At 38.5% G+C, this 22762-nt stretch overlaps 1 protein-coding gene across 1 annotated transcript in view; it reads left to right on the top strand.

Moving 5' to 3' along the window:
• Positions 1 to 22426, top strand: part of LOC306852934 (solute carrier family 4 member 11-like) — a 32814-nt gene extending 10388 nt beyond the window's left edge. Inside the window, exons 7-20 of the mRNA XM_079390047.1 lie at positions 5427 to 5550; positions 5756 to 5959; positions 7433 to 7517; positions 7597 to 7722; positions 9455 to 9568; positions 9662 to 9794; positions 11287 to 11360; positions 13424 to 13646; positions 14699 to 14805; positions 16468 to 16633; positions 18244 to 18417; positions 18550 to 18745; positions 19935 to 20104; positions 20615 to 22426. Coding sequence (XP_079246173.1) covers positions 5427 to 5550; positions 5756 to 5959; positions 7433 to 7517; positions 7597 to 7722; positions 9455 to 9568; positions 9662 to 9794; positions 11287 to 11360; positions 13424 to 13646; positions 14699 to 14805; positions 16468 to 16633; positions 18244 to 18417; positions 18550 to 18745; positions 19935 to 20104; positions 20615 to 20681 — 1963 coding nt within the window. The 3' untranslated portion in view covers positions 20682 to 22426. The remainder of the gene's footprint in view (positions 1 to 5426; positions 5551 to 5755; positions 5960 to 7432; positions 7518 to 7596; positions 7723 to 9454; positions 9569 to 9661; positions 9795 to 11286; positions 11361 to 13423; positions 13647 to 14698; positions 14806 to 16467; positions 16634 to 18243; positions 18418 to 18549; positions 18746 to 19934; positions 20105 to 20614) is intronic.
• Positions 22427 to 22762: the final 336 nt, after the last annotated feature.

Below are 22762 nucleotides of genomic sequence, written 5' to 3'. Positions count from 1 at the left end.
TTTGCTGCTCTCAGCGAGCGCAAGTTGAGCTGAGCCCACTCCAGAAGTCGCTCTACCATAAGGAAGAGGCGCTTCGAGGAGAGACCTCCCTGGTGATTTACGTAGGACACCCAACCCATGTTGGAGGCGTCTGTTGTGACAACTTTCCTGCTGCAGACCATCCCTATGGTCACACCCTTTCTGAACCATCGTGGGTTCTTCCAGGGGACCAGGGCTGTTACACAGGCCTGGCTCACCCTGATATGTAGGCGATCATGTCGCCATCCGTGGGGCGGAACCCGTGGTTTCAACCAGCGCTGAAGGGGCCGCATGCGAAGCAGGCCCAACTGTAGCACCGGCGATCCTCTGAAACGCTTTGACGGGGCGAGCGGTGCCGCTCTGGAAGGAGGCTGCGAGCTTTTAAATGGCCAGAGCGCGTTCCGGCGCTAGCACAGCTCTCATCTGAGCTGAGTCCAAAACTGTTCCCAGAAACGACACCCGTCGGCTGGGAAACAGCGCGCTCTTGGCAAAATTGACCCTGAGCCCCAGGCATTCTAGGTGGCTGAGGAGGAGGGCTCTGTGTGAGAGTAGTTGTACCTCTGACTGGGCCAGAATGAGCCAGTCATCGAGGTAATTGAGAATGCGGATTCCCATCTGCCTGAGAGGGGAAAGAGCCGCGTCCATGCACTTCGTAAAAGTGCGTGGGGCCAGGGACAGTCCAAAGGGAAGGACCGTGTACTGATAAGCCACTCCCCCGAAGGCGAATCTCAAGAATCGTCTGTGATGGGGGGCTATCTGGACGTGAAAGTATGCGTCTTTCAGGTCCAGGGAACAGAACCAGTCCTCTGAGCGAATTTGCGAGAGGATCTGCTTCAGTGTGATCATCCTGAACGACCTCCTCACGAGGGCGCGATTCAGGCGTCTGAGATCGAGGATGGGCCGGAGGCCGCCATCCTTCTTGGGAACGAGGAAGTAACGGCTGTAAAAGCCTGATTCGCTCTGAGCTGGAGGAACCATTTCTATGGCTCCTTTTTCCAACAGCATCATGATTTCTGAACGTAGAACGTGAGCGTTCTAGCCGTCTACAGAAGAGGAGACCACGCCGCTGAAGCGCGGGGGTCTGCGAGCGAATTGGAGTGAGTAACCTCGTTCTATTATCCGTATAACCCATTCTGACACTCCGGGGATGGCCCTCCAGGCCTTGGCCCGCGTGGCAAGGGGCTGGATAAACTCGAGTGGCAGGCCGCCTAGCGGGGACCTGAAGCTCGTGATAAGAGGGAGAGGAATGTGCTCCCTTTTGAAAATGTTTGCGTTTTATTTCCTTGCTATAACAACGATCAGTTGTGTGGGCGCTTTTTGAAAGGGCCCAGTGTTCACAACAGTATTTACCACAAACTCATTGCCATCGGCACCCGGAGCTAAACGGGGTGTTTGGAGGCGTGACAGAGGCCATTTGGGCCGTGGGCACAGCCCAGAAGCGTCAGGAGTCTGAAGCTGTCAGTTATAATCATAGTGACAACTTGCTTTCGATCTGCCTAAAAGGATCAACCACTCTTAGAAGAGGGGTATTAATTACCATTGTGTAAACACACCAGCAGATCAAAAGTGCCGCTCGCATCCTCTCAGATCCGCTCGTAGCGGACGAGGGGCCGTCTTCACTGAAGAAGGCGAGCCGAGATCAAAGAGTGAAACGCGGGGCTGCGCTGGCGTAAATTCACTCAAGCTTGATCGCTCGAACCCTGGAGCTTGCAGTTTCTTCCCCGAGATAACTGGGAGAGTAGAAACACTAGAGCAGGGGAGGCGTGGCCACCTTCATTGAAGAAAGGGACCGTGAGCGCGGCAGGGACAGACTGATGCTTTCATAATGAAAGTAGCGCTGGCAGATCAAAGAGCTGCAAAAGGCGCTAATCCTTAGTGTAAACACACTGGCAGATCAAAGACTGTATGCAGAGTGAAAAACGCGGGGCTATGCCGGCGCGAAAAATCACTCAAGCCTTTTTTTTTTTTTTTTTTTATATTTGTCTCCTTCTCCGAGGTGACTGGGAGAAGAGAAACGCGAGAGGCGGGGCCGCCCAGTGCAGCATGTTACAATGTGCACAGAAGGATTGAGCCACTCAATGTAATGAGGCGTGCTAATCCACACGCGCTGGCAGATCAAAGCGCTGTATGCAGAGTGAAACACACGGGGCTATGCCGGCGCGAAAAATCACTCAAGCCTGAACGCTCAGCCATGCGATTTTACCGTCTTTTTCTCCGAGGTGACTGGGAGAAAAGAAACGTGAGGGGGTGGCCGCCCAGCGCAGCATTTTACAATGCGCACTCAATGTAATGAGAGGCGCTAATCCACACGCGCTGGCAGATCAAAGCGCTGTATTCAGAGTGAAACACACGGGGCTATGCCGGCGCGAAAAATCACTCAAACCTGATTGCTCAGCCTCACTCGCTGTTCCTGTCTCCGAGGTGACTGGGAGAAGAGAAGGGGGGAGGCGGGGCCTGCTACATAGAGGGCCGCGAGCAAATCAGGGCAAAGCCCGGCTTTCGGTGAAAGCAGGCTGCCTGTGTGAGCGCAGTTTCAGTGACGCACACACATAGCTTTCCACTCCGGTCCGCCAAAGAGAATTGAGCCACCCAATGAAGGAGGAGCTCTGATTCTCACGTGTGAACACCGGCGGATCAGAGCGCTGCAGGAAGCTCCGTGGCTCTGATGTTTCATTCTCCGAGCTTTGCTGAGAGAGGGGAAACGGGAGAGCGGAGCTGCCTCCACAGAGACGGACAGCGAGCGGGAAGAGCGAGACTCATACTCGAACGAGCTGTCTCAGTAAGCGCGCAGTCAGTGCGTGGGCGAGACCCAGACAGGCGGCGCGCGCTCACTGCTCTTTTGCATCGTGCAGGATTCCCTGCACGAGCCACACTCGCTGTTGCGGCATTTGCAACAACGCCGATAAATATGCATTTTTATAGCACTCACCGGATGGCGGCAGCGAACAGACCGGGGCTTCTGCGGGGCTGGAGCGCGGTGAAAGCGGCGTCTCAGCTGGCAGGAGGTCTCTGGCTCAGCTGCGAGGCGTGTCAACGGCGAGGCGGCTTCTTGGGATCAGCGAAGGCGAGATGTCGTCGCTGAAGGAGAAGAAATCTGAGGATCCTATGGCCAGACGGCCGATTATATAGCCAGATAACCCCGCCCATTCTGGCGGGATCTGGCGGGCTCCGTCGCCATAGGCTCATGCAGCTCCGCTGCCGACACATTGGTTCGTTTTTAACACACTGCACGAACCAATGATCGTGCAGTTTCACTGCGTGATTGAATAAGGCTTCAGTAAAGGAGAAAAAAGGCTTTTTCCCATAGCGTCTTTAGCAAGACGCAGTACGAGTGGAGTATCGATAGGGAAAGACATTTATAATGTAAAACAACAAAATAAAACCTATTTCAAATAAACGCTGTTCAATGAACTTTCTACAGGTGCATCTCAATAAATTAGAATGTCGTGGAAAATTTCATTTATTTCAGTAATTCAACTCAAATTGTGAAACTCGTGTATTAAATAAATTCAATGCACACAGACTGAAGTAGTTTAAGTCTTTGGTTGGATCTCAACAAATTAGAATACTTCATAAGACCAATAAAAAGATACTTGGTATGGGCTCCTTTTGCTTTAATTACTACCTCAATTCGGTGTGGCAGTTTGATCAGTTTGTGGCACTGCTGAGGTGGTATGGAAGCCCAGGTTGCTTTGATAGCGGCCTTCAGGTCATCTGCATTGTTGGGTCTGGTGACTCTCATCTTCCTCTTGACAATACCCCATAGATTCTCTATGGGATTCAGGTCAGGCGAGTTTGCTGGCCAATCAAGCACAGTAACACCATGGTCACTGAACCAGCTTTTGGTACCTTTGGCAGTGTGGGCAGGTGCCAAGTCCTGCTGTAAAATGAAATCAGCAACTCCATAAAGCTTGTCAACTGAAGGAAGCATGAAGTGCTCTAAAATTTCCTGGTAGATGGCTGCGTTGACTGTGGACTTCAGAAAACACAGTGGACCAACACCAGCAGATGACATGGCAGCCCAAATCATCACTGACTGTGGAAACTTCACACTGGACTTCAAGCAACATGGATTCTGAGCCTCTTCCTCCAGACTCTGGGACCTTGATTTCCAAATGAAATGCAAAATTTATCTGAAAAGAGGACTTTGGACCACTGAGCAACAGTCCAGTTCTTTTTCTCCACAGCCCAGGTAAGATGCTTCTGATGTTGTCTCTGGTTCAGAAGTGGCTTGGTAGCCCTTTTCCTGAAGACGTCTGAGCGTGGAGACTCTTGATGCACTGACTCCAGCTTCAGTCCACTCCTTGTGAAGCTCTCACAAGTGTTTGAATCAGCTTTGCTTGACAGTATTCTCAAGTGTGCGGTCATCCCTGTTGCTTGTGCACCTTTTCCTACCCAAATTCTTCCTTCCAGTCAACTTTGCATTTAATATGCTTTGATACAGCACTCTGTAAACAGGCACACCTTTCAGTAATGACCCTCTGTGACTTACCCTCTTTGTGGAGGGCGTCAATGTTCGTCTTCTGGATCATTGCCAAGTCAGCAGTCTTCTCCATTATTGTGTTTCAAAGAACAAGAGATACCCGGAATTTATACTGTAGAGATGGTCATTAATTGAAACTCAAATGTAAATATTCTAATATTTTGAGATACTGATTTTTGACTTTCATCAGCTGTAAGCTCTAATCATCAAAGTTAAAACAAATAAAAAAAACTTTTGAAATGTTTTACATGCAATGAATCTAAAATATATGAAAGTTTCACTTTTTGAAATAACATACAAGAAAAAAAATTTTCACAACATTTTAATTTATTGAGATGCACCTGTATTCATCAAAGCATCCAAAGCAAAAAATATTAAGCAGCAAACACTGTTTTCAACATTGATAATAATCAGAAATGTTTCTTGAGCATTAAATCAGCATATTAGATGATTTCTGAAGGATCATGTGACACTGAAGCCTGCAGTAATGATGCTGAAAATACAGCTTTGATCACAATAAATTACATTTTACAATATATTCACATCGAAAAAAAATATTTTAAATTGTAATACTATTTCACGTTGTTTCTCCTTTTATTGTATATTTGATCAAATAAATTCACCATTGCTGAGACTTTGTATAAAAAAATAAAATAAATAAAAATCTTTTTACAAATTTTCTGCTGCCAGTTTATATTATGTACACTATTTATGTTAGGAAATAGCAACTGAGATTTTTTTTATTTTACACAGTTTTACTTTGAACACAAAAATGCATGCCTAGAAGCGATCAAGCAGGCACATTTATTCGCTGATGCAGATGAACTAAATATCAAATATGATCAGCCTAGCCTATCTATCTGCCTATTTAATAATTTATATACATTTATATATGTCTGATGAAGTGTGTGCCCTCTGTATTCAGCTGTAACGTGAAGAGTCTTCAGAGACGCTGCGTCTGTGTTTCGCGTCTGGAGCGGCCGCAGAACTGGGGTGTGAACTGCTGCGAGGTTCGCTATGTTATCCTCATCCTGGCACCGCCGCGAACAGTAAGCTGCTCCTTTCACCCACCTATCATCACCTAGAGTGACAAAAACACACATTTGTATTATCACTGCTGTGTGGTAATTTGCAATTGTTTCAAACCATGTCAATTTTTACACTTGAGTTCTTCTTTTTTTTTTGTAGTGTTACTTTTAGCATCTCAGAACTTTTTAAGCCTCTATTGTAATTTTGCTCTTCCTTACCCTGCAGAAAAGCACAAAGACCGCCATAGAGCTCGGCCGCACATTTGCCACCTTGTTCTCAGACATCTCGTTCAGACAGAAACTCCTGGAAACTAAGACCCAGGAGGACTTCAAGCAGGAGCTGGTGATTCAAAGGCAGCGGCTCTCCAGTGCAATCCAGAAGCCCTCGCTGGAGGAAGAGACCGACCCACACAGCAACAAACCACTCAAGGTCTGAAGCCCAGGAGAGGCTCGGGGCATGTAAATGACTTGGCCAACCAATTATCTGCTCAGTCTGCCTGTTAACTTAATGCTGGGTTTTCTCTGTGGGCCGTGAAGTACACTTCACACATACACACCGCCCTCACATTATGCTGCACTAGTGGTGCAACCAATCAAAAAACTCACGGTTCGGATCATTTTACCATTTTTGAGTCACAGATTGGATCATTTATTGAATAAAAATATGTGCTTCTTATTTATTACTTAAAAATCACTTGATGCCACAGCAAACTACTAGCCTAACTAATAAAGTTCAAACATCATTAAAGGTCAGTAATAAAATAAGAGCAAATACACAAATTACAAGCATACTTCAATACAGTATAACAGCATTACAAATACAGTCAGTTACTATTATCCAGGCACAGAAATGTAGTGTAAAATAAGCCTACAGTATTCAGTGTATAAAGTAAATACAGATTACTCTTTGTTAAAGTGTTTTGTTGTTTGATTAGCATTAATGTCGCAGACAGCAGCAGGTGTTTACAGGCTGCTGTTTCTGTAAGACCAAATGCACGAACCGAATATACTGACGCACATCCAGTTTTTTTATCATCAGTTTATGTTCACTTAATACATAACCGATTGTGTTTCCACAGTGCTTCACGGGCGTAGGTTTGATTTTGGCATTGGTGGGGACATAATGGCAGACAACAGACATTGTTTAATCAAAATGATTGCTTAGTAGTTTAGTAGTAGCTGGATATTTGTAGCGAAATGTCATAGCATCCCTACTAAACTCTGTTTTTTGTAGTGAGAACTATTAGACATATTAGATCACCTTTTACCCCTCCTACCTTTAAAGTTGTTTTTTTTCTCTTCCACCTCAAAAAATAACAGTTAAAACCTCAACAGTTAAAACCATAAAACATCTTGAAATGATCTGAATACTGCACTAATGATGCTGAAAATGCAGCGTTGATCACATAAAAAAATGTCAGAAATAGAAAACAATTATTTTCAATTATAATAATAATATTTCACACAATTTCTGTTTTTGTTGTATATTTGATCAAATAAATGCAGCTTTGATTAGCATAAGACTTTTTTTTTTAAAATAAATAAGCGCCTTTCACTGACCATTGGTTGGTTTTTTTGAAAAATGACTAAATGTTCACGTTTCACAGCAGCGTTTCTTTGCAATAAGTGCACATTGTATTCTGTCACTAGGATTATTCACAGATTCAAGAACAGATTTTCCATTATATTTATTTTCCTACTGCATAATAAGAGATATAACATTTCAAGCGCAGTTGTTTTGATGTGGCATCTAAATTATCACAAATAAATTATAATTTTCCATCTTGTGATATTTTACAGGTTTACGTGTTTATGCGATTAGGATTTTATGAGCTCTGTGTTTATGTATTCGAAAAACATTATCAGCCTATTTTTTCACTACTAAATCTCCTTTTGTGCCCAGGTAATAGATTTCCTCCGAGCAGGTCATGGCATTTATGAAGACCTGTGCCGCAGGCTTCCGTTGTACCCGTCCGACTTCACAGATGGCGAGTCTCTGGTTGACTTCACTTTTACTAAAAATAAGAGAAGTCTCTCTGTTGCTCAGGCTGAGGTGTCTCTCTCCAGGTATTCTGGACGCTAACAGAGCTTTGCTGAAGTACACCACCACAGCCATCTTCCTCTACATCGCCATCCTGCTGCCGGCCATTGCGTTCGGCTCTCTGAATGACGAGAGCACGCGAGGAGAGATAGGTCTGTGTTTAAAATATAAAGCTAGTCGCTGATAGTCATTAGCTGGTTATAGCTGGCCTAGATGGATGATCAGATGGACTACATTGGTAGACCATCTTGGTCTAGCTGATGGACCACCTTGGACCAGAAACACACCAGCTACACGCTTAAAAATAAAGTTTTTTTAATGCCATAGAACCATCTTGGGTTCCTTAAAGAACCATTTAATGAACAGTTCTCAAAAGAACCATTTTTTCTTGGTACACTTTTAAAAATAAAGCTGGCAAAAGGTGGTTTTCACAGTGATGAAATAGAAGAACCATTTTCGGCTCCCCAAAGAACATTTCAGAGGACAGTTCCTAGAAGGATTTTTTATTTATTTAGTGTGAACAATATTTTAAAAATCTAAAGAAACTTTTTCCACTATAAACAACCTTTTGTGAAATGCAGAAGTTGTACACTCTTAAAAATAAAGGTTTCAAACGGGTTCTTTTGGGTTCCTTTCAGTGAACTGAACTCTCTGTGCCTCTTGATTTTGGGGTTACACTTGATAGCTTTGTGGTCAAAAGTGACCGAAGCTTTGAAATGTAACTCAGGAAAATCTATGTAAATGTAATCTATATCTTTGTTCAATAATATTTTTGGTTATTATTAAAATTTTTGAGGGGATTTTAAGATACCTTTTTACAATTTTTTTCTGCAGTCATTTACTACAATACCAAGTGTTTCTTTTTCCACCCTTTAACATATCCAAATCATCTCCATGATTTTTTTTGTATGCTAACGTAGCCAAGTGTCAAATGTCCTCTCAATCCAACGAAGCTACAGTTTATTTGTAAAAAATTTCTGTCAAAAGTGACTGAAGATGCCCAGACAGTTAAACATTTGAACAATCCAAAGAATATTTTCCACTATAAAGAACTTTTTGCAGAATGTAAAAGTTTTAGACTCTTAAAAATAAAGGTTCTTCATTGTCATTAATGGTTCCATCAATAACCTTTTACATCCATTTAATCTTCCAATGCACAAAAGGTTTCCTTATAGTGGAAAAAGCTTCTTCAGATTTCTAACTCTTTCCCTGCCAGTTAACTATTTATTTATTTTTAAGTTTCCATCCTCCGCCAGCATTTTTGATCATTTTCAGAAGTTTGATGGCCCCCAGAATGTTTTGCTGTATGAATATCTGAACATGCAGTGTGAGACTAGAGCCTCTGCTTTTAAACAAAACAAACCATTTTATTCTAGTTTCATGCTTTCTTTTTTTATCAATATTTGATTGAGGGTAAGTTTCATAAAAAAAAAAAACAGTTGAAGAAAAGCGTGTTTTTGTCAAAGACTAAGTCCGATGGGATTCAGATCGATGATCAAAACATTGATGGAGTGGATCGCTTTCATCAACACCTCTTAAGCTTCACAGTCCTAAATCATTTTTTGTGACTGTCGAGATTTCATTTGGTAAAATTTTGATTTATATGCTGTTTAATGTTTGATTATCACATTATTTTACATATCCATCTGCTTGTTTCTGCTTCTTCTTTGCCTGTGTTCTGAGAAAATATGGTTCCTCTAGGAACTGATCGCTGAAAGGTTCTTTGAGAAACCAAAAATGGTTCTTCTGTGGCATTGCTTTGAAAACAGTGTTTCGGACCCTTTATTTAAAGGTTCTTCGTGGAACCATTGAGGCCATTTTACAAAACCCAATACAAAACCATTTTTAAGAGTGTTTCCTGTTTATTTGACCTGTTCTTTGCAGATGTGCAGAAGACTATAATTGGTCAGTGCATTGGAGGAGTGATTTACTCTCTTTTTTCTGGCTCTCCGCTGGTCATTCCTCTCACCACAGCACCTCTAGCCATCTTCATCAGCGGTGCTGTATCTCTCTTATAAAGAAAGTTGAGCAGACTGTCTCTCTCTCAGAGGCCTTTATGGTTGTTTTCTCTCTTTTGTTTGTATACTGCAGTGATCAGAGGCATCTGTGATGACTACGACCTCGATTTTCCTGCTTTTTATGCCTGCATCGGCCTCTGGAACAGTATGTTCCTCATACTGGGAGGCATCTTCAATGTCAGCCTGTTTATGAAGCTCTTCAAACGGTCAGTGGAGAAGTACTATGTGTTTATCTACCAGGAATGTGTTTTTACTTATTTCTATGGACTTTTATATTTTCCGACCTGAGAAGTCACCAACATGAATTACATAAATAGAAAAAAAAAATGTGTGGTTGTAGGAGGTGAGCGACTGTTTGAAGACTGGAATCACAAAATGACCTTGAACAATTACTACACAGCCTGCAAAATGCTGCATTTTAAAATATGATATGGCTTATTGTGTTTATTGAATCACAAAGGCTGAAATGTAATGATTTAAGTATATAATCTGCCGCACTGCATGCATCACAGTGAAGCACAGAACTGAGTTTTTTACACATGATCTGCTGTTTTTTAGCATCTCAAAGCAGCTTGGATTACAGTAAATGCTTCTCCACTCAAAGTTTGGATTGCATTTAAAAACACAAGATGTGACATATGATATCTTTCTAAATTTGTAATGAGAATCAATTATTAATTTGTTGTCAAAAAAGCTCTACAACCTCTTTGTGGTCTGCGCCAAAACTCTGAGGTTTAACAGTTGAAGCAAAGAAATTAAGATTAATTATTAAAATTATTGTAATTTTACTGCAGTGTAAAATAAAATGATTATTGCCATTATTAGTATTATTATTTTCATTAAATACAGATTTTTATTTTATAGTATTGCAATTTTATAATTGAATAAAAGAAAATAATATTTTGAATTGTGATTATTATTGTTATCTAAATGGGTTCTGTAATAACAACCGAATGTGTCCTGAAACAGCTGAAGTGCTATAAAAATATATATGACAAAATATATGCATTCTCCTTCCTTTTGTCCTTAACTGATCACATGTCTGATTTATATAGAAAAGGCATCGCTGTTATATGTTTTATATTACAAACCACAAAATTTGTTCTGCACCATTTGCACTATATATAAAAAAGTAAAAAACAAAGTAATGTGAATTTTTGAGAAGTATAATTTTCTAAGCAATCAGATTTACGATTTTTGGCCAGGCAGACGGAGGAAGTCCCATAGACTGAGGCACAGAAGGCATATCTTGAGATCAGAATATTATAAGGATTTGGGGATGATGTTTTCATGGTTTGGGTCAATTTGCAACCAGCTGGCAAGGTAGCAACCACCTAGAACACCCTAGTAATCGCAAAGCTTGCTTAAAGCACCGAAACACCTTAGAATTGTGGTGGAGAGTTTTACACAAACATGCACCTCACTCATTTGCTTGAGAAAATGTAACAATCTCGTTGTCTTTTATTGATGTATGAAATCTCCTCAGGCAGACGCTACATTCTGATATAATTCAGACTCCTCTGCTATGGCCTCTCTCTGTAGCATAAACATCCATCATAAATCTGTGCTGTCCTGTCGTGTGTGTGGTAATCTCTGATTGTGGCATGCCTTGATTTTGTTGTTATGTCTTGGTTTGTGCTCTGTTGCTTTGATAAAAAGGAAGATGAGTTGTTCACTGTGTGCTATGTGTCCTCTCAGCTCCACAGAAGAAGTGATAGCTTTGTTCATCTCCATTGCCTTTGTGGGCGACGCTTTGAAAGGCACCATAAAGAGTAAGTTCAGAGCTCTGATATGTAAAAGGACCACAGGCGTTGCTGAAACTAATATCCAAACTAGAGCAGGCTTGTAATATCTCAGAAATAAATTATTGATGATGATTTAGCAACAGGAAAGTCAGTGAAAGAACAGAGAAAGAAATGGGGAGAGAATGCAAATGTCTTGATGCATTTTGATGTAAGAATATTGTTGATGATATTTCCGTTTGGTGTGGTTTAAAAGGATAGTTCACCCAAAAATGAAAATTCTGTCATCATTTACTCGCCCTCATGTTCAAATCAATGTAATGTGTCCTATGGAACACAAAAGAAGATATTTTATAGAATGTTGATAACCAAACCGTTTTGAACATGAGCACATTTCTCAAAATATAGAATGTCATGAGGATGAATAAATGATGAAAGAATTTATTTTTTTGGTGAACTATCCCTTTAAAACAATACTGTACCAAAATATTTGTCATTTGTCATGTGCTCCCCATCATGGCATTCCGAACCTGTAATTCTATCCCATTCCATGGAACATAAGAGGAGTTGTTTTTCCAGCTCTGTTCAGTGAAAGCAAATGGAATCTGGGGCAGCTAAATTACTAAAATAATAAAAAGATGCATAGAGTAACATAAAAGTTACCCGTATCACTTGCTTTCAGCAAATAATAGGGTGGGGTGTATATTTATTTAGATTTTTCGATAGGGATAATTAAACAATATTCTGCTGAGTGTGTTTTTGTGTTGGTACTTTGGCTGGTTTAGGCTAGTGATGAATAAATAAATATGACAGTAAAACGTCCCTGTCTTAATTAATGATTCATTCATTCATTCATTCATTCAAATGATTAGTTCAAAATTAGTTCGGACTTTATGAATAGATCATTGAATCATTGACTCAAATGATTCATTCAAAACAGATTCATTCTGAAACGAAACAAATGTTCTGATCCGACTTTGATTGGAGTTGGTTTCATTGTCAAAACGGAAAAAACAGACAATATTGTGTCTAAAATGTAACTCGCTCAATATTAGCTTCTTGTTTGTCGAACTGTTGTACAAAATTAAAATCACATTAGCAATCGAGCTCACACACTAATATTTAGGAAAACGGCTGTTCTTGGTGTGATATTACTTTGTAAATATTTTTTTTTTTTTTTTTTTTTAAAGTCGTGACGTATTGTCAAGTACGGTGACCCATACTCGAAATTGGTGCTCTGCGTTTAACCCATCCAAGTGCACACACACAGCAGTGAGTAGTGAACAAATGCACACACACACACACACACACACACACACACACACACACACACACACACACACACACACACACACACACACACACACACACACACACCGTGAACACACACCCGGAGCAGTGGGCAGCCATGCTGCGGTGCCCGGGGAGCAGTTGGGGGTTCGGTGCCTTGCTCAAGGGCACCTCAGTCGTGGTATTGAGGGTGGAGAGAGCGCTGGACATTCACTCCCCCACCTACAATTCCTGCCGGCCGGGGACTCGAACCCACAACCTTTCGATTACGAGTCCGACTCTCTAACCATTAGGCCACGACTTCCCATGTAAATATAAAAAACAAAAACCCATACAGGGATATTTTTGCTTTTATAATTTGAATTATAGTGCCTTATAACTGCATTCTGATATGTTTTGTCACACAGTGAATGCTTTTGGACTCTCAAGACGTGTTTTGTTTGTTTTTTGCAAAGTGAGTGGCATATCCAATAATGTCAGCTCACATATTGCTAAACAACTATGTGTTATGATATTATCGCGGATGATATTTATTGCACACCCCATAATAGGGTAACTTAAATTTTGGTATTCTTCAGAAGAGCCCCTGTTTCCATTCACTTTCATTGAATGGAAAAGAGCAGCATGAACATTCTGCCTGAGCTCTCTTTTAATGTTTCAGAAAAATCAAACGCATTTCGAAAACCGTAAGAGTGACTAAATTATGACCAATATGTTGTTGTTTCTTGGTACACTATTCTTTTTAGAAAAAAATATTTATGATTCACTTAATTTCTGTCCACTATTTCTCTCTTTTCTCTCAGTATTTCATAAATATTATCATGGCCTTACACTAGTCAACGGAAGCACAGAGGAACTGCATCGTCTGGGTGTAATACTTCATCAAGCAGTGAACGGATCAGAGATCGGAGGCGTCTCAATGCCTGCAACAATGGTCCTGTGCACCAGGGAGCGCCCTATTCTCTGCCTGCTGCTGATGCTGGGAACACTGTGGCTGGGTTATGCCCTCTTCCTCATCAAGAGAAGGTCATTATAGGCTGGTTCACTACAATCAGCATTAGTTGCTACTGCTTGGTCATCTGATCTAACATACTTCATTTAAACTAAATTGGTTTCAAGGCATACAGAATGACTTGGCTTCACAGAGAGGAAATAAAATAATTAATCATGGTCATATTACTATCGAAGCCTGCTTCAACCACTGAATTAAAAAAAAAATGTAATAGTGACTTTTTATCTCACAATTATGTATTTTAGGTCTGTTTTTTTTTTTTCTTTCTCAGTATTGTCTGATATAAACTCACAATTGAGAGTTGCACAATTGCACAATTGAGAGTCAGAATTTTAAGATGTAAACTCACAATTCTGAGAATTGCAAGATATAAACTTCTTTTTTCTCAGATTATATCTTGCAAGTGTGACTTTTTCCTAGAATTGCGAGTTTATATCTCATGATTCTGACTTTGTAACATGCAGTTGTGAGTTAGAAAGTCAGAATTGTGTGATATAAACTCGCTGTTGCAAGAAAATAGTCTTTTTAGTCATTTGCAGGTTATTAAGTCCGAGTTGAGGAAAAAATGCAAGATCTCACAATTGCGAGAAAAAGTCAGGATTATGAGGAATTGGCATAATTGCAAGTTTATATCTCAAAATTCAGACTTCCTTGCAAGTGCGAGTTTTCTGACTTTATTCTGACAATTGGGAATTCTGACTTTATAACTTGCAATTCTGACCTTTTTCTTAGAAATGTGAGGGATAAACTAACAATTCCCAGTTTATATATGGAAGTTGTGACTTTATAACCCGCAATTGCCAGCTTAAAAGATGCATTTCAGACAAAAAAAGTCAGAATTACAAGTTAATATCTCAAAATTCAGACTTTCTTGCAATTGCAAGTTTATTATTACTTATTTCTGAGAAAAAAAAGTCAGAATTGCGAGTTTATATCATGCAATTCTGAAAAAAAATCAGTATTGTGAGAAAAAAAAGTCACAATTGTAAGATAAAGAGAAAATTGGCGGAAACAGGCTTCCATATTACTCAAGGTTTACATTTTCTAATTGACTGTTTTGTTCCAGCCCATTCCTGCATGCTAAAGTCAGGGAGGTGGTGTCAGACTGTGCATTGCCAATATCTGTGGTCATCTTCTCCTTCGTAGGCTCCTACCTGTTCATCGACATTCAACGTGAGTCCTCCTTTAATGATTATGTAGTGCTTTTGCTTATATCTTAATTATCACAAATAGACTCTGTGTTAGGTGCGATTTCATCCCGCAATAATGTTGAATGTAATAATTATGCAACCCATCAGAACTCTTTCAGAACATTCTGTCATCATTTACCTGCCATAATGTCACTCCAAACCTGCATAACTTTCACAAAAGGAAATGATTAGCAGGATATTTAATGGAAATTAAGGCTGTCAAATTTGGAAAAATGATAAAAAGACATATACAACATATACTAGTACATATACACAATGTGCTTTATATAAATATTTAGAGACATTGTGTGATGAATAGAATGAAATTTAAATCATTTTTTGGATAATCATCCCATAAATTGTAGTCTCTTTCATACTTCCACACATTTATTATAAATACACATAAATAATTCATATGAATGTTATTATTTGTATGTTTTCCTATGAACTGCTTACTCCCCACTGACAGTTTTGTTCTTGGGGTGGACTATCATGCTTATGGTTTTCCTAAAAATCTCACAGTTTTGTATGTTTTACATAAAATACTTCATGCATGTTGTTATATCCCGTGCTGGGTAGATTACTTACAATTGTAATCTGTTACTGATTCCAAATTACGTAACAAAAATTGTAGTTAGTAATGTAATCCATTACACTTTTTAGGTTGATTTTTGATTACTTTTAGATTACTTGTGACCTAACTCATTTAAAAACAAACAAACAAAAAAAAAACAATATTGTACCATCTTTATATACAAATATAAAATGAAAGAAAATATATCCCATGAAGTGCATTAAACATTACATCAACATTTCATAAAGTGGGGTTCATTAAGGATCTGTAAGGGGTTTGTGGGTTACATGAAAAGCTAATAATTAAATAATAACATTTCAAATTAAATTAAATCCTTTTAAAATAATTACAATCAAAATAAAATGCATACTAACAAATTAAAATGTTTTATTTGTTTACCTGCATTCTACATGTGACCATTAACCAACGTCAGAGAAAAATGCAAATGTGCTATTAATTTATTACTTTGAAATCTCAGAGGGTACTTCAAGTAAATATATTAGGTAAAAGAGATTCATCTGACAAAAAAGTTACAAAGACTTGTGTGAATAATATAAAATCATGTAAACAATAATAAAAAAAAGTAAGTTGGATTACGAATATATTTTAAAATGTAATCTAATCTAATCACAAGTACCTGTTTTTGTTTTTTTCACAAGTAATCTGATTAAGTAATCCAGATCACATGTAATCAGTTACTACCCAGCACTGTTAAATAGTTAAAAAGCGTATATATTTTAGACTGGTCCAACCAATGCATGTGGGAGTCTCATGTTTCTATAGGTTTCTATAGAGCTGCCATATTGCACGTTGCATTTTCTCCTGTTAACAGCAATTTGAGTAATATCTGTTATAGATATTATGCAGTCTTTGATTCAAACCTGACACCTCAAGACACATCACAATAGGACATCCTGATCAATTGCCATTGACGTCAATCCTTTCGCAATCCATTTTGAGGTGACAGGTTTGAATGCGATTGAAATATTTGGCAAAGTGAGTAAATATTTGCAGAATTGTCATTCGTTTGGTGAATTATACATTAAATTCTTCCAATATGTTGATCCACAGTTCCAGTATTCAACTACCAGAATGAAGCCCTATTCAAAGTAGCAGCTTTTGACCAGCTGACAGGGATGAATGTATTAAGTGCATGTGGTCTTGGCTTTCTCCTTGCCTTGCTCATCTTCATTGACCAGAATATTGTGGTGTCCCTCACCAATGCCCCAGAGAACAGGTATCCATGCAGAAAATCCAAAACTCTTTCAGTCAGTAGTGTTATATTTGCAGTGTCGGGGAAGTTACTTCAAAAAGTAATGCATTGCGATATTATGTTACTTCCTAAAAAGTAACTAACTACGTTGCTTAGTTACTTTTTATGGAAAGTAATGCATTGTTACTTTTGCATTGCTTTTTAAATCTGAGCTGGGCTTGCTTGTTTGTTTTTAATATTAAAAAGCTCTTTTTGGCAGATGTAAAAGCCCTTTCACACCAAAAGTGAAAAGAGGAAAGTAATTTTTGCTTATGAGTGTGGTTTGATTGGATCATCAAAGGTCAGCAGCCAGGGTTGCCAGGTTTTCACAGCAAAACAAGCCAGATTGCTACTCAAAACTAGCCCAATTGCGTTCCGGGGGTAAAATACATGTTTTTTGGCAGGGATCGTCTGGTAAAATTCACATTTTAGAGGCTAAATATCACGATATTTGGGTCGCTTAAACCTGCAGACATGAAAGACAACCCACAGCAACAGTGATAAAGTAGCCCAATTCCGTGGGAAAACCGCAGACTTGGCAACATATAATACATATAAAGGATATTCGTGTTATTTAACATATTTGATTATTGCAGGTTTATGTCATATTCTGAGTTTGCACTTGCATTGCACTGTTTTTCTTCATTTTGAGAGATACTGAATCTGTTTTTGTGCAAGTGAGATGAGTTAATGCATGATGACATTTAGTCTAGATCTACAGTAACATCATCTTCACACAGCGCACACAACGCCTCTGCTTACTCCCCATTTCTCTCAACATGAGGACAGGAGAGCAATCAGCCAATAAATGGGTAACAAAGTGGAAACTGGCGTTACTTATTTGAAAAAGTAACTATTAAAAAGAAAATGCATTACTTTACAAGTTACTTGAAAAAGCAATCTGATTAATAACTTGTAATGTGTTATCCCCAACACTGCATATGTGACCCTGGAGCACTCTGGGGATATCAGAGACTTATTTTACATCTTGTAAAAAGGAGCATAATAGGTCCCCTTTAAGTAGCATGGGTATATTTGTAGCAATAGCCAACAATACATTGTATGGGTCAAAATTTTCCTTTTTTCTTTTATGCCAAAAATCATTAGGATATTAAGTAAAGATCATGTTCCATGAAGATATTTTGTAAATTTCCTACTGTAAATATATCAAAACTTAATTTTTAATTAGTAATATGCATTGCTAAGAACTTCTTTTGGACAACTTTAAAGATGATTTTCTCAGTATTTAGATTTTTTTTTACTCCCTCAGATTCCAGATTTTCCAATAGTTGTATCTCGGCAAAATATTGTCAAACCATACATCAAATCTCAATTTCGAAAATTTGATACTTACCACAGGGTCACATATTTGTGTCAACACAAATATGTGACCCTGTGGTCCAGGGTCACATATTTGAGTTGAAATATTAAAAGTTTGTTTTCATGCTTCTGTGCCATACCTTTTCTATTTACTAGAATGATGTTTTTATCATAGATCAGTGAGCCATCATTCACAGTGTCAGTTCAGAGTAGACAGTCGTGGGATGCCGAGAGATGCCGTATGATCTCTTTTGGTGTGTGTGCGTGTGTTTCAGACTGCTAAAGGGAACGGCGTACCACTGGGACCTGATGCTCTCTGGGTTTATCAACATTCTGATGTCGGTGCTGGGGTTACCATGGATGCACGCGGCTTTCCCACACTCCACGCTGCATGTGCGTCAGCTGGCGCGGGTGGAACAGCGAGTGGAGGGGGGCCACCTCTATGAAACGTGATCGCATGCACCTACAGACACACTTAGAGAACATGATACTCACAGCTGATGTTTAAATATGAGAGTGTGAGTAACACATCAAGTGTGATTACCCGGAGTTGTAAAACACATCCTTCTGTGTGCCTGCAGGATAGTCAGCGTGAAGGAGACACGACTTACCTCTCTGGCTGCGAACATCCTGATTGGTTTGTCAGTGTTTTTGCTGCCGGTGCCTCTCCAGTGGATACCGAAACCAGTTCTCTACGGCCTGTTCCTGTACATCGCTCTCACGTCTATTGATGGAAACCAGATGTGTGACCGAATGGCCCTTCTGCTTAAAGAGCAAGTAAGAGCTTTGAGATCCAGAAATAATCATTTAGTGGAGTATCTTTGATCAAACATTTTTTAAAACAATTTTTATTCAGCAAAGATGCATCAAATTGATCAAAAGTGACATTTATAATGTTCAAAAAGAATTCTGTTTCAAATAAATGCTCTTCTTTTGAACTTTCTATTCATCAAAGAGTCCTGAAAAATAAAACGTATCACGGTTCCTACAAAACATCTGAAGCAGCCCAGCTGTTTTCAGCATTTATAATAATCAGAAATGTTTCTTGAGCAGTAAATCAGCATATTGGAATGATTTCTGAAGGATCACGTGACACTGAAGACTGGAGTAATGATGCTGAAAATTCAGATTTGATTACAGCAATAAATTACATTTTACAATATATTTATTTTTAAAAAATCCAGAAAAAAATCACCAATTCGTACTACAACAAAAATCCATTGATGGCTGTTCAAATGAACCATAAACTGCTAAAAGCAGTCGATAAGTGTCACTGTATATTAAGAGCACCATCCATTACAGCTCAAGTTAATAAAGACACTTAATACTAGCAGTTAAACATTCACCATAACTTAATTTATTTAAAAGCTGTACATGTTCCTCTGGGTTTCAAACACAATCCAACCTCAATCCAAGTCTCCAGATCACTCAGTATTTATCAGTGATACATAATGTATTGTGTAATTTAATAGTGCTGACTTCAGATTGTACAACCCCAAGGAAAATCAATACATATCACTATACTGTACTATACAGTGGAGTGAGGCACTATCTGTGGTTGTAAAGTGTCGGTATAAATCCTAGGTTGTTTTTGAATCCCAATCTATTCCAAAACAATGCAGATTTACAGGTTTAAACTCAACATTAAAGCATCAGCAAGAGATTTTAAAGTAATGTGACAAATATCTGAGGGAAACGAGGTAAATCTGAGATGTTGTACTGACAAGACATAAACACCAGTCACAAAATTCACATTTTCATAACTGTATGTTTAAGATCAGGTATCTTCTGTGTCATGCTGTGCAGTGGTGTTGTTTTCAGCATAAACAGACCATCAGCTTTTTGCTTGGTTCATTCATGGAATGTGTATTTGGAAAGTAAATAAGACCATATTAGCTTTCTGTGTTAACTAATAACTAACACAAATCTGTCACTGATCATTCTTATCTCAATCTGTGTTCCCAAGACGTCGTATCCACCCACTCACTACATCCGCAGAGTGCCGCAGAGGAAGGTGCATTATTTCACAGGCCTGCAGATGGTTCAGCTGATCATCCTGTGTGCGTTTGGGATGTACCCTCTGCCCTATATGAAGATGATCTTCCCGTTACTCATGATCATGCTCATTCCAATAAGGTATGCCATAGTTTTTATATCAGAGCGTCACTACGCTTTCAGTAAAATAAGTACAATGCTGTCACTGAGGTGGTAACCTAAGGGATACAAGCAAAAAGGTACTTCTTTTTATCTTTTTTACCTCTAAATTGTGAATATTAGTACCTTAAAGGGTTAGTTCATCCAAAAATTAAAATTCTGTCATTAATTACTCACCAAACATGAGGGTGAGTAATTAATGACAGAATTTTCAGTTTTGAGTGAACTATCCCTTTAAAGGTACATATTAGTACTTTAAAAGCACTTAGTACCTAAAGTGTACACATAAGTATGTTTTGAAAGGATACTGTACCTTTATTCTGAGAGTACATTTACAATGTCTTTAACATTATAACAGAGCAGCTTGTCTGCTGTGTACTGTATTTGTGTGCATAACATCAGATTTGGTATCCTGACGGATAAGGCAGTTTTCATATCTTTCAACACAGAAAAAGGGCCAAATAACATATATGCCATACATTTTCTTTGCAGGAACTACTTGTTGCCAAAGATTATTGAAGCAAAGTACCTGGATATCATTGATTCTCAACACATGTAGATGAACAAATAAAAAAGACTGTTCAGAAGCATTAAAGTGCAGGGGGAAAGTGCATTTCCTGGCTGTGATATGTGCCTTCAATGTGTTATGAATTTATACAACGGTCCCTGACATTTTTTATTTATTTAGTGCAATCATAAAATCTTAATTTTCCTCCCATGATTCTCAAGTGTCTCTTTGTTCAGTCACAGCATGTATCTGGCACTGGGATATGTGTTGAACATTATTATTATTTTATTTCGCTATCTGAAACTGCACACAGAAATATTTGATCAAACAATACAGCAGCTCAAACACAATCTCAGCACATCTCATTCAGAGCTTACCGATCTCTACCATGTTCAGGTTTTATACGTTTAACTCTGATGCTGGTATGCACTACTGTAGACAGATCTTTAAAATCACATCCTCACCAACTCAACCTTTGACTCTTACCCATAATACAATATGATTGTTCTCTTTATAGGTGTTTCTGTTCATTATACAAAATATACAGTATATTCAAAATGACCGATGAAAATAGTGATGCAGCAACCTCTGAAAAATGCATTGGAGAAATGTGCACCACTCTCAAAATGCATTAATGCGTCAGTGTGGAGAAGAAGATTGGGACCAATTGTGTTCTTGTTTTGTTTAATTAAATATTTCATGCATCAGAGAGTTACATTTCCTGCAATAAGGATAATCATTCTGACATGCACTTTTTAAGACCAAATGATTTTGGTCTTTTTTGGTAAATGAATACCTTTATTCAGCAAGGATGTATTAAATAGATCAAAACCTATGGAAAAAAACAGTTATAATGTTACAAAAGAGTTATTTTCAACTTTATCAAAGAACTTTCATCAACTATTCATCAAAGAATCCTGAAAAAGTATCAGTTTTTTCAACAGAAATGTTTCTTGAGCATAAATAAAGCACAAATCTGATGATTGACTTAAAATTATGAGAAGCTATGGCAGTGCTGGATAGATTAATTGTGATAAATTGTGGTATGTTACTGATGGAAATTATAGTTTGTAATGTAATCTGGATGTGCTGGATTACACATATTGGGTAATGCATTCTGACTACTTCTTGATTACTTTTAGATTACCTAAAATGAAGAGTTAATTTGCAAAAACAGATAACTCAAAAATCATGTTTTTTCATTGTGCATTCCAATTAATATCAATAATACTGCAGCTGGGTTATTGTGATTAGGTAAAAAAAAAAAAAAATTACTAGCTAACTAACACAATAAAAACATGATAACATAATAAAATACATGATTTTTTAAAAATTTCAAAACGGAGTTATCTGTTTTTGCAAATAAACTCCAAATATATTCCATCATGAAGTGTATAAAACATGACATTATGCCAGGGCTTCCCAAACTGGGGTTCATGAATGGACTACAGGGGTTTGTGAGTTGATAAATATATGTAATTATTATAATATCTATAAAAAAGTAATTTCTCTGATTATGAGCATTTTAAAATGTAATATAATCTAATTACAAGTACTCATTTTTTGTAATCTGATTTTGTAACCCAGATTGCATGAAATCAGTTACTACCCAGCACTGCAGATTAGTGATATTAATATTTGTTTCCAACAGTTTGTGTTGCACTACAATGACTGTGTATAAGGGTGATTCTTAGACTATGGGCACTTTTATGTATTTTACATATAATTGTGGACAGATTTCTCTTTCTTTGTCAAACTAAGAATAAAACTACATTAAAAACGTTTTGCTACCTTTCTATTATGATTTTTTTCATACTTTTCATCCTCCTTGTAGGTGTCAAAATCACTGTTTTCTCCTTGTCGCACACCCAGACTTTTAAACTTCAACAATGAAAATACAGTTTAAAAATATGACTTATCTGGTAAGTATTAATGTACCTGAATTAAGACCACTATCAATATTACTTTTGATACAAAATATAGCTGTCGCACAGTATTGGTGTCATTTCCACCACAACACTGTAATGTCCCTTTAAAAAGTTTGTGTGAAAGACTGTTTAGGTGGTTTCTATGAGAGCATCAGAGCACATGGTGTTGGATATGGAGGGAATTTTAATTTTACATGACCTTAA

The sequence above is a fragment of the Barbus barbus genome (genome assembly GCF_936440315.1).
Source record: "Barbus barbus genome assembly, chromosome: 33".
Lineage (NCBI taxonomy): Eukaryota > Metazoa > Chordata > Actinopteri > Cypriniformes > Cyprinidae > Barbus > Barbus barbus.
This window is presented reverse-complemented; position numbering and strand designations above follow the sequence as displayed.